Below are 16,663 nucleotides of genomic sequence, written 5' to 3'. Positions count from 1 at the left end.
GAAACCCATGCATCGAGATAGAAGAGCAGATACAACGATCAACTTGCGGAAGACACTGGATGCCTAGCTGAAGATGTTGAAGACTTCTATGGTCGATCGAGACATTTGGTGTGGAAGCGTTGCATTGGACTGGACAAATCGCCCCACTGAATCCATCATCATCATCATCGTTTAACGTCCGCTTTCCATGCTAGCATGGGTTGGACGATTTGACTGAGGACTGGTGCAACCAGATGGCTACACCAGGCTCCAATCTAATCTGGCAGGGTTTCTACAGCTGGATGCCCTTCCTAACGCCAACCACTCAGAGAGTGTAGCGGGTGCTTTTACGTGACACCGGCACGAAGGCTAATCAGGTGGTACTGGCAACGCTCAAAATGGTGTATTCTACGTGCTACCTGCACAGGAGCCAGTTCGGCGGCACTGGCAACGATCTCGCTCGAATGTCTTTACACGGGCCACCGGCACAAGTGCCAGGAAGGCGACGCTGGGCACAGATGCTACTTTTACTAGTTTGTTGACTTAATTGGTTGATAATCTTGTTTTGAATATTATTCTAGTATTTTCTATAATATTTCTTCATTTCATGGCTAATGTGTTTTTGTGTTGTATTATTATTTTTCAGACCAATTCATGATGCAGTGGAAAACGACCATCTGGAAATGGTACGGTTACTGCTAGCGTTCGGTGCGGACCCTCTCTTGACCACTTACAGTGGAAAGTCCCCGATAAAGATCGCCAGGTCAGGGAAAATGATTAACTTACTGAAAGGTAAACAAACAACTTTCTACATCCTCCTCCCCCTCTCCCCCCCTCCTCCTCCTCCTCCTCCTCCTCCTCCTCATCCTCATCATCATCATCATCATCATTTAACGTCCGTTCTCCATGCTGGTATTATTTGGATGATTGTCAGGAGCTGGCTCTCCGGAGGGTTGCACCAAGTTCTCGTCGTTTGTTTTGGCATGGTTTCTACGGCTGGATGCCCTTCCTATCGCCAACCACTTTACAGAGTGGACTGGGTGCTTTTTACGTGGTGCCGGCACGGGTGCTCTTTTATTACGTGGCTCCGGCGCGGGTGAAGACATGGTCCAGACACGAGGAAATTTTACCTTGGAAGGAAACAAGTGATGGTTGGCTACAGGAAAGTTATCCAGCCTTAGAAACTACGCTTCAGCGAATTCTAACTGATGCAAGCTTGGAAAAAATGGACGTTAATGCAACAACAACAACGATGATAATGATGATGGTGTCAGGAAATGTCATGATGTGTGTGTGTGTGTTTTGCAAGTATTTTTTTTTTCTTTAGTCTAAAAGAGAAACTGAAACATTGTGGACTTAAAAAATTATTATTATTGTTGTTGTTGTTGTTATATAACTCACCAACTGCTTTACACATAAGGCATCCACCCATATCTCCAAGTAGGAGTGGACTCTGAAATGAATACACAACACGCCGCCGATGTATTCCGTATAAATGGACCGGTGGAGACATGTTCTCCACAACTATTATTTATACAACGTCATCTTATCACTTTTAGCCATATACATCCATATACATTCCTCTCCCACAAAGTTACATTTTCTCATTTACTCGTGTTCGTTTTTACTTGTCGGTTATTGTTGTTTGTCTTTCATCTCGGCCGTCATTCATGTCTCGTCTACTATTTCACCAGCCTTTCCCCATTTCTCTCGTTTCTATATCACCCAAATATCTTTCACTATTGTCGTTTTCGTGACCTGCCTTCGATATAGAGAACGCTCTGACCTCTTTATTTCGCTACTTTTCTCGTAGCAGTACTCTAAACCTGTAACCGTTTAATATTGTATTGTTCTATCTTGGGTGGGTAATTATATCAATAATAAGTACGTGCACTGGTTCTGTTTCACTTCTTTTGTTATTACTAGTCAGTTAGTTAACCGTTTAACTAATTAGCTAATTTATTCTTTTTATTAATCGTTCGGTTTGAAGTAGAGCGGTCACGGCGTTGATGAGGTCGCGAATGGCGACGAAAGGGCTTTAACAAACCTAGTTGACTGATTGACCTAGCGATTAAATCAAATAATCAATTAGTTAATTGAAACGGGCCGCATGAGTCAGCCTCAGGCGGGCCACACTACTTAAAAAAAAAAATTCACGGTAATTTTTCGTTAGGCGTGTTATTCAGAAAGTGACGCGGGGTGCAGTTTGTCCATGACCGCTCAACAGGATCATTTGATTTGCTTAAAATAACAACCAAACGGCACTTTCGAAACTAGGGAGGGACATTAGATAAATGTACTCTAGATTAACTATCTCTGAATATTAAAAAAAGGTAACCCAGCTTGTTTCCACCAGGACGAACCTAGGGTTAAACAACAGCATCGCAGCATATGGTATTATGTGAAATTACGTGACTGTGAGAGTAATTATACAGCGTAGTATCTGAGGCTATTGAACCTCTTATCTAATCTTGAATCTGACCAGAGTAATATTTAAATATAAACAACATTGCCGCTTTCACTACCTTAAAACATGTATAGTTCTATATTTAAGAGATGAGGAATTAAGTACATTATTTACATTTGACGGATATATCCCCACGGCTATATGGCGTAGTGGTTAAGAGCGCGGGCTACTAACCCCAAGATTCCGAGTTTGATTCCAGGCAATGACCTGAATAATAATAATAATAATAATAATAACAGCAACGTAAAGACCAAAGAAATGCCGTTAAGCATTTTGCTCGGTGTGCTAACCATTCTGCCAACTCGCCGCCTTAAACACTAATATTCTTTTCTACTCCAGGCTCAAGGCCTGAATTTTGTGGGGAGGAGGAGGCCAGTCGATTAGATGAACCCTACTGTACTCTTTCACCACAACCTTTTCTCACTCTTTCTTCCTGTTTCTGTTGTGCCTGTAATTCAAAGGGTCAGCCTTGTCACACTCTGTGCCACGCTGAATCTCCCCGAGAACTACGTTAAGGATACACGTGTCTGTGGAGTGCTCAGCCACTTGCACGTTAATTTCACGAGCAGGCTGTTCTGTTGATCGGATCAACTGGAACCCTCGTCGTAGTAACTGACGGAATGCCAACAGCAACAAACATACATACATACATACATATGTGTGTTTTGTGTGTATTTCGTTTTACAAGTTTTATGACTTTATATATTTCAAATTATGCTTTAAATTATATATGTATGTATGTATGTATGTATATATACACACACGCACTCACGTGCGTATTATATATACACATATACTCATGCGCGCCCAGACGTACTTGAAATTTTAATATGTATACTTAAAATTTTTACTGTACATTTTTATTCGCACGCACACGTGCGAGTGCATGTGTTTAACAAAGTGTACATGAAAAAGATGTTGCATACTTATATAAATATATAAACCTATCTATGAGTATGTGTATGTACACACACACACACGCGCGCACACACACACACACACACACACACACACATATATATGTTTATATATATGTTTATATATTCATGTACGTTTAGTTCTTTGCCCAGCACCATCCATTGTATTTCCATACATAACCCAGTCGTATACAAATTATCTCTGCTACTATGTGTGTGTGTGTGTGTGTTTATCTTTGCTTCCATGTCTGTGTGTGTATGTTTATCTTTGCTTCCAAGTCTGTGTATGTATGTTTATATTTGCTTCCATGTCTCTGTGTGTATTTGTATGCGTGCGCCACTGATTTAATTCTTTCTCCTCACTTCATACAACACCAATGAACCGTGACTAACGGCCAACGCTTTTCTATTTTCAGATTATATTAATGATTTGAATGGAGACGACAACCACGTTGTTACACCGTGGGAATTTCACGGATCATGGGATATTAAAGGTAAGCTTTATGTCTGGCTGCATATGTAGTTCGACTTGGAAACTAGAACCACATACCTCTGGAGGCCACCTAATTCCTACGATTTGGCTTAATTTTTAGGCGTTCAGTCAGCGATCAAAAATAAGCAAATGAATGAATTAGGAAATGAAAGTTATTTAGTGGCTGTGTGGTTGGGAAGCTGTGTGCTTCCCAACCACATAGTTTCGAATTCAGTCCCAGTGCGTGGCACCTTGGGTAAATGTCTTCTATTATAGCATCGGGACCAATCAAAACCTTGTGAGTGGATTCGGTCGGTGGAAACTGAAAGAAGTCCATCGTGTTTGTGTGTATATATATATATATATATATATATATATATGTGTGTGTGTGTATATATATGTGTGTATATATATATATATATATATATATATGTATGTATATATATATATATATATGTGTGTGTGTGTGTGTCTTGTATTTGTACCCCCATAACCACTCAACAATCGATGTTGCAGTGTTTACGTTTCCGTAACTTAGCGCTTCGGCCAAAGAGAACGATAGAATAAGTACTAGGCTGTAATGAAGAAATTAGCGCTGGGGTCACTTTCTACGACTAAAAATCATTCGTTTAAATCGATCCGAGTACTTGATCTTTTTTCCTTTCTTCATCCCTAGGCCTCATACGGCCGGTCAACCAGTTTCCGTTATATTTAAGTGATCGCGATCACACTACCCCCCGCCCACCTCGACGGGGGACACCCCTCCGTTGCAGGGTTCAAGTACTTGATTCGCCAGGATTTTGTCTGATGGGCTAACGGTTCTGCCTGCTCGTCGCCTTAATATATGATTGCTGTTTGTTTACACCGACCTCCCCAGCACCGTTACCGGAAGAATTAAAAGCTATGTCGTCTTTGATGGGAATCGAACTCAAAACTATTTTCTATAATTTTTCGTATTTCAAGTGAAGGTTTCTCTTTAATTAATACAAGTGATGTTTCAACTGAATTTCTGTTTGAATGGTTCTGTTAACGATAACTTCGTATTTTCTTTACTAATAATCCATTCTACTACAAGCGCAAAGGTTTTAAATTTTCGGTGAGGGCCTAATCAAATAAATCGACTCCAGTATTCAACTGGTACTTATTTCATCGACCCCAAAATGATAAAACGCAATGTCAACCTTGGCGGAATTTGAACACAGAAACACAAAGACGATCGATATGCCGCTAAGCACCTTGCCTGTTGTGTTATTGATTCTGCCAGCTCGCCGCCATTTTCTTTACAAACAATTCTTTTTACTAGATGCACAAGGCCTGAAATTTACAAGGAATGGGGTAGTTGAATACATCGACCCCAGTGATCAATTGGTACGGAATTTGAACAAAGATGAACGAAATGCCGCTAAGCATTTTGCCCAGTTTGCCCCCATTTTCTTTAGTAGTATAATAAACCGGCAAATGAACTGGGAATTATTCAGACTCTGTCACAACACTTTAGTATATACCAAATGGTTTCGGGTTCAGTTCCTCTGCGTGGTACCTAGCCTCGGGACGGCCAAAGCCTTGTGAGTGACTCTTGTAAACGGAAATTGCAAGAAGCGCCTACCGTTGAATGAAGCCAGTAAAATCTTTCCTTTTATGTCACTAATGTCTTTGAGAATGACACCAATATCCCACCGTTTTCCCCCGCTTCTTTCGATCAATAACATAGTTTATTTCTCACAACAAAAACTACGAATGCAGAGAAAGAGAAAATCTTTGAGTAAGGCGTATATTCCTCATGATGAGAGTACAAGCTGCCCTCTTTGCACTATTGATAAAGCTGAAGCCTCATTCGTCCCCTAATGAAGCAAACCACGTCAGCATAAATGTCCTTTGTGGCTAAACCCTTTTTCTACAAGTACTTGATGGCACCACAATATCAAATCGTCTATTTTCAAGTCGCTACTAAGTTACTTTCCAAGTCTTTTTTGAGCAGTCAGATGTCAATTTACCTGGAAAGAAACAATGCAGATATTAATAAGTGTTGAAATTGATGCATGCAAAATTTCACAGCTCTAGCATCACTCCTTCATAGTAAACCTATGAAGTTTTTCAGCCCACCTTCGTATGTCTGACGCTGTTTTTCTACTCTCACTTTGACGTAACTCGCTTTATTTAAACCATTTGAATCACATGAAACGGAACAAAAGTAACAATTTTCTGTTTCTTCTTCCCCCCCCCCCCCCCCACCAAAAGAAAAATATATATATACAGCAAAGAAAAAAAGATATATATATCTTGTTAAAAAAGAAATTAACCAATTATAAACGTTTTTTTTTTCTGTTTTTTGTTCTGAATTTGTAAATCTGTGTATCTTACATGATCGGGAATCGTATGTTTCCGTCTGTATAACAAGGTTAACTCTTCTTACAAGTTCATGACTTGATCTCTTTTTAGCCCTGAAACATCTACAGCACATTATCTCTTCCAAACCTGCTTTATCGGGGGGTTTTTTTTCTTTCTATTTATTTGGCTTTTTTCTTTATATTTTTCTTTCACATCAAAGACCTAAAAGCAACAACTTCTATATACATTTTAAAAAATCTTCTTCTTCTTCTTATGATGATGATGATGGTGATTTTTGCCTTCTTTATCTTCATCATCTCCCTTTTCTTCCGCTTCTTCTTTGCCTCGTTCTTTTTTTCCTTCTTTTTTTTATCATCATCTTTATCTTTTCCTACGTTTCTTTCTTTATCATCATCTTTTTTCTCTCTCCTATTTTTATCATCTTCTTCTTCTTCTTCCCCCTTCGTCATCTCCCTCCTCCTCGCGGCACGAAAACCAAGTTAACCCAGTCGATGATTCAATAGAAACGTGCTTAGTGGGTGTGGTTGCCACGGGCGATGAGTGCGGCAGCTGTTTCCTGCGACGGTTGTCTAAACAGCTCAGCTTGTAACTTGCAAGACGGTTGAATGTTTTGGTTAAGTTTGCAATGTCATCAACGTTGTTAGCTTCACTGGTCATATTACATGCAGCAACAACAACAACAACAGTTCTTTGACCAGATTAGAGCGTTTATTTATTTAATTATCCCCCCCCCCCCCGCTTTTTGTAATATTTATGGATATTTAGATGATCGTTGGATGCTATTTTTTGTTTTTTGTGCTTGGCTAACATAAGCTATAAAATATAGCAGTTACTGCTATAAGCATTCTGATAAAACCTCTGTAAATAAACCCCGCATCCTACCAGGGATTTTCTCTAACGAGACCAACTTATAAATAATAAACTGCTTAATGAGTTTATCATGGCTTTCTCCTCCTTGCTACATTCCTACTTCGTTTCACGTCGATAGAAGCCAATTAAATTAGGTGGCCACTCACTGCAGGTTTGAACCTGCTAATCAAATATTTGAAACCCACGGTAAGAAAAGCGTTTTCGGGTCACCAGAAGACATATGTATGATATATGTTCAATTAGCAAGGGCGGGGACTGGAAAAACTTATGAGTCAACCAGCTCACTGGAGTCATGCAGGAGCAAATATAATAGGTAGTGATTGTGGACTAGTGTTTAAAGCAATCATTTGTTCTATGTCTGTCTCTTTGAAATATTCTCGGTTATGAATGAACCGTTTTATGTTTTTCGATTGATACAATTCTCTCTAACTACCATGCCTATCGCTAAGGGTGTGCACTGGACGGCAGTGCCCCCTTATAATTCAACGGTGCACCCTCAGATTTACAGTGATTCACTTATTTCAAAACTTCATTTTAGCATTATTACAAAGTAGGGCCCACCAAATAATATTCTGAAGCACCCCCAGGCACCAAAATCTGGCGACGGGCCTGCTAAATACTCCATTGTATCCGATATGAATTTATAACCATCTTGTAAGTTTATCGCTATAGATTTTATAGAGATTCAGAGCCAGAATTGTAAGCTACGACGTTTCGTTTACGAATACGTTCATGTAAACCAGTGCTCTGCAACCTTTTTCACTTGCGGTACACTTATAATCCTTTCGAAATTCGGCGGCACATTTGAACTAAAAGTATAGGGGGAAAAAATTATATTCAAGTTACTCTGCGGCATACCGGTTGTGGAGCACTGATGTAAACAATGCGATCGGAGATAGAAAAAATAGGTAATGAGTGTATGTACATATTTCAAGAGTTATTGTTCTGTCATCAGTACCACATCCAACCCATTAACTATCCACAAATACATTGCTTAAATACTCACTGAGTTTTACGGTGTAACACAACACAGTTTTACACCATCTGCCACGCGAGCTGGAGATGTTTGTACAATGGTAGACAGATACACACACTGAATGAAACCAAACTAGTATTTCTACTAAGTTATAATAAAATTCCTGTCAACCATTTTTAGTCCTTCACTTTTGTTTAGTTTTCGTTTTATTTCTTTCTGCTTGTTTTTCCGTTTTATATTCTAACTGTTTATTTCTGCCGCTCCTCTTTAAAATAAGTGAATCTAATTTTTTTTTTTTTTTTTTTTGCTTGAAGTTGCATTGTTTCTGAATCCCAACGTTATATTAATACAAATATGTGTCTGTGTATATGCGTCTATGTGTATTTATAAGTATGTGTGTGAGAGAGTATATATATATATATATATATATATATATATATATATATATATATATATATGCATGTGTACGTCTTTGTATGCATGTGTGTGTTTACAAATATATGTGTATGTGCAGTGGGGAGGAGGTATAGTGGAAAAAAACACACTATAGAAGGTCTTTGGCAATTGATTCGAGTTCATGAGAAAAAGAAAACCACTAGGAATACAACACTAAACTCTTTGTCTAAAAAAATTGCATTTACTTCCGTAAAATCTTCCTTTCTCTCACCATATCTAAACTATCAGGCGTTTAAATTAGCGCTACACACCAACCGAACAAACCGGATGCTCGTACTATCCTGACGTCATTATTACCCAGAAGAATTTCCGGGACATCTTTAGACGTTTCAAAAGCTTTTTGTTGCAGTTGTCGCTGTTATCATTGCGTTTGGTTAAAAGTATCGATAGTATCACAGAAGTCCTCATTGTAGTCAGCGAAGTTAAGTACAAACAAGGACAGATATCATTGGCTGTCTATCGTTGTTGGCTTCACCGCATTTTTTTTTTTAAGCGGATATTTCGAAGTGCCCTGACACAGTTTCTGTGTGTCTCTGCGTGGTTATATTTAGAAGTGTAACTGGGGAAAACAAATTCAACGAAATCTCATTGAAAATTTGAGTCCTTGATAAAAGCATTGTTCTGATTAAAATGTTAAGTGTCTAAAAGCGGATTAAGCACGTTACTAAGTATCGTTTGCTCACAGGTTTTTCGTCTAGTTCAACGCTATGAGATCTTTGCTTGTGTGTGATGAGTGGATATAAGGGAGATAACTGTCTGGGGGAGACGAAGTAGACACAACCTACCATGGCTTAAACTATAAATATTAATTTCAAATTTTCATTCAAGGCCAGGAATTTGGGGGACGGGAGTAAATCGATTACATCGATCTCTAGTGTTCAACTCGTATTTATTTTATCGACCTCTGGAAGGATGACATGCAACGTTGAACCTGGCGGAATTTAATCTCAAGATGTAAACACGGACAAAAAAGTTTCGCTAGGTAACTATTCTGCCAGCTCGCTGTCTGAAAACCATAAATATTTTTTTTACCCTAGGCAGAAGGCCCGAAAATTTGGGGGGAGGGAGTTGGTCGATTAGATCGAACCAGTACGCAACTGGTACGCAATTTATCGACCACGAAAGGATGAAAGGCAAAATCGACCTTGGCAGAATTTGAGCTCAGAACGTAAAGACCAAATACCGCAAAGTATTTCGCCCGGCGTGCTAACGTTTCTGCCAGCTCGCCGCCTTTGAAAACCACGCCTGCGTGCGCCAAAAACGAATTTTTTTTAATTATGTAATTTTGTGACGAGTTTTCGTCATTATTGTTACATCGTTCAATATCCCATATATTTTAGGTAATTTAAAACGAAGTCCTGTTGAACTAAAACCGAGCGTCTTACAAGTTGCGCAATTTTAATTCCCTTCACCAATTAAAAGACAATCTTATACTCTTTTTATATCATCGTTATATTTTCGCCGGAAAAAAAATAATAATAAATAAAAATAAGACCTCTCCACCCTGGGGTATTTTTAATCAAAGTTTCTCTTCAGTGATTTCTCTTTTCCGGTAGAGTCAAGACGAAATGGGATTTCTCAGAATAGAAACATATTAATCTGCGAACATACAATTACGTTATCAGCCTTAGGGGATGGCTAGTTTTTAAATCGTTTCGCCTGAGAAAGCTGTCTCTTTTTCCACGACCGACCGTCGTAATATTAGCATGAAATGGGTAAAGTTTATTTGATAAGAGGTTTGTGGACAATTGCGTTTATCGCTCGTCAGTGTTGGGGAAGTTTCAATGCATATTATTTTGTCTGGCGGACTGCGTTTTCTGATAGGCTTGCTTTATTTCAATTAACTCTCCGTAATAAATGGTTGGTCTATATAACCTTGCCTTGTTGGGTTCGTTTTCTCCTTGTGAATACATACGTACATACACATTTATTGAGGTATTCAAGCTCACTCCCATCTCTTTCTCTCTGTATACACACGAATATACATATGTATGGGTGTGTGTGTGTGTATATATATATATATATACATATACACACAAATATACATACATATATATATATATATATATATATATATATATTCGTTTTGCAAGATTTCATCCCGAAATACACACACACACACACACACACACACGCGAATATATATACATACATACATATATACATACATGGAGTAGAGACAGGAAGAAGCGATTTCTTGTCATTACTTGAACATGTAAGTATTAAGAAAATATCAGAAACAATAACACGGAAGCAGCAGTCTACGAAAGGTTCAATTCTTATCTTCGTGGAACCGGTTTCAGTGTTTAATTCGCTGGAATTTAATAAATAGTCTTTCTAATAGAAGAAGGAACTGGAGGTAGGCGATGGCGGGATGTATAGCGATGACGCCGGGGAGAAAGCTATTCAGCAGGAGTCCAACGTATTTATCTCAGAATCCAACATTTCTTTTTTTAGAGCATTATTACATGTGAACTTGGAATTATTCAATGGAAAACAAATTAGATCCGGAAATTAAAGAATCTCTCCTATATTTCATTGGATAGCAAACTGCTATAATCACCAATATTCTTTTAATTCTGTGCGTGTGTGGAGAGTGGAGTGGAAAAGCGCGTGTGTACGTGCGTGTTTTATTTATTTGTTTTGTTTTGTGTTTATAGTCTTTATTGGTATTACTTTATACTTGTTTAAATAAATTTACTCCCTGTTTAAAAAAAAAACTGCTATGTAAAGATAGTTGCGATTGTAATGGCGCAGTTGGTAGAGAGCTATACCGTGTGACTTACAGTATTCAAGGTTCGATATCTCTTACTGTAATTTTTTTTTTCCCCAAGATCGATGCAGAAATCACTAATATTAAATCGAGTTCGTCGATTTATTATACCTATTTGAAAAATTGGCCAATGCAAAGAAATTTTATTATAGTTATTGTTGTTAGGGCGGTTGGTTAACAAAACTTTGAGAGCGTCGGAGAAAACGTCCTGCGGTATTTCTTCCTTCTCTTAACGTTCTGAGTTCGAATCCCGTCGAGATCGACTTTGCATTTTATCCCTTCTGGCCCGATAAAATACAATACTAGTCGGGTTCCTGAGGTCGGCATAATCAAGAAAATGCATCTCCTTAATACTTATTGGTCTTGTGCTTTTCGTCGTCTTTATTGATCGAAAGACACGTTGTTATTTTCTTGTTGTTCGTATTTATAATTGTGTAACATTTTCTCGGTTTTTTTTTTGTCTTTGTTGTCGTACACATGCGCTTGCTTTCTCCACAAAAATTTAATGGTCTTAGCTTAGATTTTGGGGGCCAGCCAGATTTGAACAGCGTCAAGTGTAACCGGCCGAAACTGTAAGGATGATCTGGAAACTTGACTGACGAGAGAAGGTTGCGAATGACCCGTCCTTTTTTCCTGTCCATCTTTGTATCGTCTATCTGTCCAGATGTTTTATTGTCTATTGTCTTGTTCCATTTTTTTTGACAATCATTACAGAGCGTCGAACGAAATGCTTTGCAAAATTTCTTCTTGTTCTAAGGCAGTGAGCTGGTAGAATCGTTAGCATGCCGGGCAAAATGCTTAGTAGTATTTTGTGTCTTTACGTTCTGAGTTCAAATTCCTCTGACATCATCTTTGTTTTTCATCCTTCCAGGGTTCAATAAAATAAGTACCAGTTGAACACTGGGGGGTGCGATGTAATCGACTCTTCCACCCACCCACCCACCCCGAAATTTCTGGCCTTGTGCCAAAATTTGAAACCAATGTTTTTTTTTTTCTGGTTCCTTAAGTTCCGAGTTCAAATCATACTCTGATCAATTTTCTATTTCATCCTTGTGGGGCAAATAAAATGCTAGGTTGATCAAATCAGCTAACCCCTAACACCCAAATTGAAGACCTTGTAGCTATGTTACAAACCATTAAAATGTGCCAGATAGGTAGAATCAATAAAGCATCAAAGCATCTTGTGGTATTTAGTTACGATTCATTATGTTCTGGTTTCAAATCCCTCTATAGCCAAGTGTTTATTTTATGGGTTCCTGAGAAATGAAAAAAAAAAAAAAAATTACCTGTCAGGTACTGGGGTCTTTGTAATCAGCTGACTTCCTTTCTCTGAAATTTTAGGTTTTGTTCTATTGTTAGAAATGGTAATTTTTATTTATTATATTTCATTTCATTTTATTTTTTATTTATTCAGCTTTTGACAGGGAAGTGAGTAGTGGAAACCCTATCTTTGCTGATATTCCATCCGACCCAGATCCCAAAGACATAACTGATGAAGAAATCTTCAAGTTTGATGACTTTCCTCTGAAGGCTGTAACACTGCGATCAAAACAAGAGGAGAAGTGAGTACAACTCTTACAATTATACATACATACATACATACATACATATATATATGTTCATCATCATCATCATCGTTTAACGTTCACTTTCCATGCTGGCATGGGTTGGACGGTTTGACTGAGGACTGGTGAGCCAGAGGCTGCACCAGGCTCAATCTGTTCTGGTAAAGTTTCTACAGCTGGATGCCCTTCCTAATGCCAACCACTCTGAGAGTGTAGTGGATGCTTTTATGTGCCACCGGCATGAGGGCCACTCAGGCAGTTCTGGCAACAACCACGCTCAAGAGGTATTTTTTATGTGCTACCTGCATGGGAGCCAGTCTGGCAGCACTGGCAATGACCACGCTCGAATGTTGTTTTTCACGTGCCACCAGCACATGTGCCAGTAAGACGGCTCAGACACAGAAGGTCACCAAATCCTCAACAGTTATCAGCCAGAGGGTCAAAACTCAATTTTGCACCTTCATACATGTGTGCGTGTGTACAATAATTTATGTTTGTAAAGAGAAAATATTTTGTAGTAAAGATTTTTTGCCAACATGACATGGCACTCCTGGTTTAGGACTAATGTTGCTGTAATTTAGTCCCAGGCGACATAGTCTCCAGCTGGCTATACAACACAATCTGTGTCCTTACATTTTCAAACAAGGGAATCTAGCACCCCCACTCAGCTCAAAACAATATCTGTGTATCGCGATTTCTGAGTTATTTAATATTTTTAACCAGTTCTGCTTCACAGGACGTCATTATTTTACTAGCAAACTCATTATTTTAATGAAGATGTAATAATTGACTTGTCTCCTCCTGTCAGAATTGCTGTCTTTGAGTCAAATTTTGGAGGAATATAACAAATATATGTACTTTAACAAGAATATATAACTATCTTCATTTTTTAAAACAAAATTTCCTTTCTGTTTTTGTTGCAGGTGCATCACTGTACAAGACTTAGCGACCTGCACTGGATTGACATGTGAGGAACTAAAGGAAGCATGTCCTTCCTCAATATTTACAATGAAACCCGAAGAATTCCTTAAAGAAACGGTCAACTCAGTTTGTCTTGGAGTCACCTTATCAAAAATAGAAATGGAAAACAGTGATATAGATTTGATACATTTGCGGGAATATCCAGCTCTTTTAAGTGCTATTCAGAAATCAAAGAAAAATGTTTTGAACCTCTTTCAAACACAGTCACATTCTGATGATAACAAGAACAACTCTAATGGCAGTAGTAGTAGTAATATAAACAATAATGAAAATGAAAATGATCTACGAGCAGTATCAAACATGACGGAAGTGACTGCAAAATATAACGCTGGATCGAATGACAGTTTTAACAGTAATATGCCTCCTAGTCCAGTGTCTCTCTCTGATGATGATGTTTTAATTCTGAACGAGAAAAGTAGTAGCTGTAGTAGTAGTAGTAGTAATAGTAGTCCGTATCAGGAGATGTCAAAGCAGACTAACATCGCAGCTCAGTCTGTGATTCCTATATGTGATAATAGTGAAAAGACCAATTTTAAACCAACTTCAACTGAATCTTCTTCCATTCGGACACTATCTTTTAACAAGAAATATACTGCTCGTACCTCAAACCATGTTGCATTTGACACAGTCTTCTCCAGTTCGAAGACTGACACAGCTTCGACTGCATTACATCACAATCAACATTTCACCATTGAAGTCGGGGCGCCACCCGAAGACTGCTACAAAGCTCTGCGCATCGACCAAAGCGATGTCATCAAAGAGCGAAGCAAAAACACACGGACATCCATGAAAGATTCCTCACAGACTTTTACCGAATCTTTGAATTATGACGAGAAAAGTCAAGTTCAGTCAGAACCTTCAGTTGTGATCGATCGATGACCAAAATGTACAAGAATTAGCTTAGAAATAAAAGTTGCATAGGCTTCATATGTGATGGGAGCTAAATAGAAGCGAGAAAAGAAGAGAGTGTGGTGGAGTCATGCAATGCTATAAAATGCTGGCTGGCTGGCTGGTTAGCTGGCTGGTTTGTCTGTGTGGACAGCTGATATGTTCTGTTTGTTTTCTAAAGCATTTATATACATCTCACTATTGACGTAGATGTATGCATGTATATATATATCGATGTAAGATCTGGGTTATTTAAGAGTGATTTCGGTAAATATGTACGTAGAAACAACATAGATGCTATTTAAATGTTTCCTTTAATTAATTCCTTCGTGTGTCAAAATACGAGTCGGATTATTAAACTCTCGGCATAGTAGACCGTCAAACTTCTTGTCAATTTCCATTTTGTTTGTTGCTCCACAACTAACTTGCTCACCATCTCTATTCTTACCTGCTGTGCTGTCATGTAAGTGTGGAGAAGCAGTGGTGTTCATGCCCAGCCAAGTAGTGATTTTGGCGCCTGTGACACAGGATGCAAAGTGACGATTTCGTCAGAGGGGGGGGGGCCAACTCTTTATCTGCTCGGCTATCGCAACTCCTTATTATCATAAAACTAAATAGAAAGCAAAAAAAAAACCCCCAAAAAAAAAGATGAAATTTCTGTAGCTGCTCGTTTAAAGTTCTATGGCCATAGTGAGAGAAACCCCCACTTGCTTATACACCCACAACTACCATGTACACCCACTCAGTTTCACAGATGATGGCATCATCACATACAAGCATACTCATATGTATATATATATATTCATACACACACACACACACATATAAACATACATAAATATTAATGTGTGTGTATACACATATAGCACACATATAGACATGTAAATATGCATTTGTGTATGTATGCATAAATGTGTGTGTGTGTGTGTATATAATATATATATATATATATATATATATATATATATGTACATACATATACAAACATCGATACATACATACATCATCATCATCATTATCACTATTATTCTTCTTCTTCTTCTTATTATTATTATTATTATTATTCTATCAGTATATATAAACATATATACCTATATGTATATATGAATCTGTGTGTATACTGTGTGCATATATCTATGGATGTGTGTATGTGTACCTTGGTGACTTCAAACTATACACCTTACTGAATTGCCAGCACCAGTAATGTTATTGGTTATTGAGTGACACAGGCATCATGTAGTCTGCTTATAAAGTTCTTCTATCACTAGTTCTGAATAGCTCTCTCAATATATATATATATATGTATGTATATATATATATATTTATAGGCATACACACACATGCACAGAGGAACACAAAGAGACACACACAAACATGTAGACACATATATATATATATGACTATATACAAATATGCTTCGTTGTAAATATATATATATGTTTATATGCAAGTGTGTATATATGTATGACTGTATATATGTCTGTGTGTATGTTTGTATATGTGTGTGTGTAGGCATATAGTTGTATGTACGTATTTGTAAGTGTGCATATGTTTGTATATGTATGTGTGAGTATATATGCATGTGCATATGAATGTGTATATATATATATATATATATATATATACACACACGCATATACACACAAACATACATTGACATATATATATATCTATATCTATAGTTGCATGTTTACACACACACTCAGTTACAAGCAGTTGCATACTCTATCAAAATGTCTCCGGAACAAATGAGAAACTCCTTAAGATTTCTCTGTATTTGTGTGGAACTCTTGAGAAAAACTAACCATAATATAGATGGTTCTCATACATTCTTCAAATCAAATCATCTACATTGTTGTTGTCATAGCATCCCAAGGTAGTAAAGTGAAAGAAGCATCTTTACAGTTTGCAGAAAACCAAGTGTGTACCTCTCCTGATGATGAAGGCTATATACAATGCAATTTGATTTG

At 37.9% G+C, this 16,663-nt stretch overlaps 1 protein-coding gene across 1 annotated transcript; it reads left to right on the top strand.

The window, feature by feature from the left end:
• The first annotated feature begins 603 nt into the window (after positions 1 to 603).
• LOC149131852 (uncharacterized) lies at positions 604 to 14,984 on the top strand. The gene is made up of 4 exons (XM_089337549.1): positions 604 to 771; positions 3,780 to 3,857; positions 12,674 to 12,821; positions 13,748 to 14,984. The coding sequence occupies exons 1-4, from the start codon at positions 663 to 665 to the stop codon at positions 14,682 to 14,684; spliced, it is 1,272 nt and encodes a 423-aa protein (XP_089193675.1). The 5' UTR covers positions 604 to 662; the 3' UTR covers positions 14,685 to 14,984.
• The last annotated feature ends 1,679 nt before the right edge of the window (positions 14,985 to 16,663 follow it).

This window comes from Octopus bimaculoides, chromosome 19 (assembly GCF_046866305.1).
Source record: "Octopus bimaculoides isolate indiv1 chromosome 19, ASM4686630v1, whole genome shotgun sequence".
NCBI classification, from domain to species: Eukaryota; Metazoa; Mollusca; class Cephalopoda; order Octopoda; family Octopodidae; genus Octopus; species Octopus bimaculoides.
Note: the sequence above shows the minus strand (reverse complement) of the source record. Positions and strands in the feature narration are given on the sequence as shown.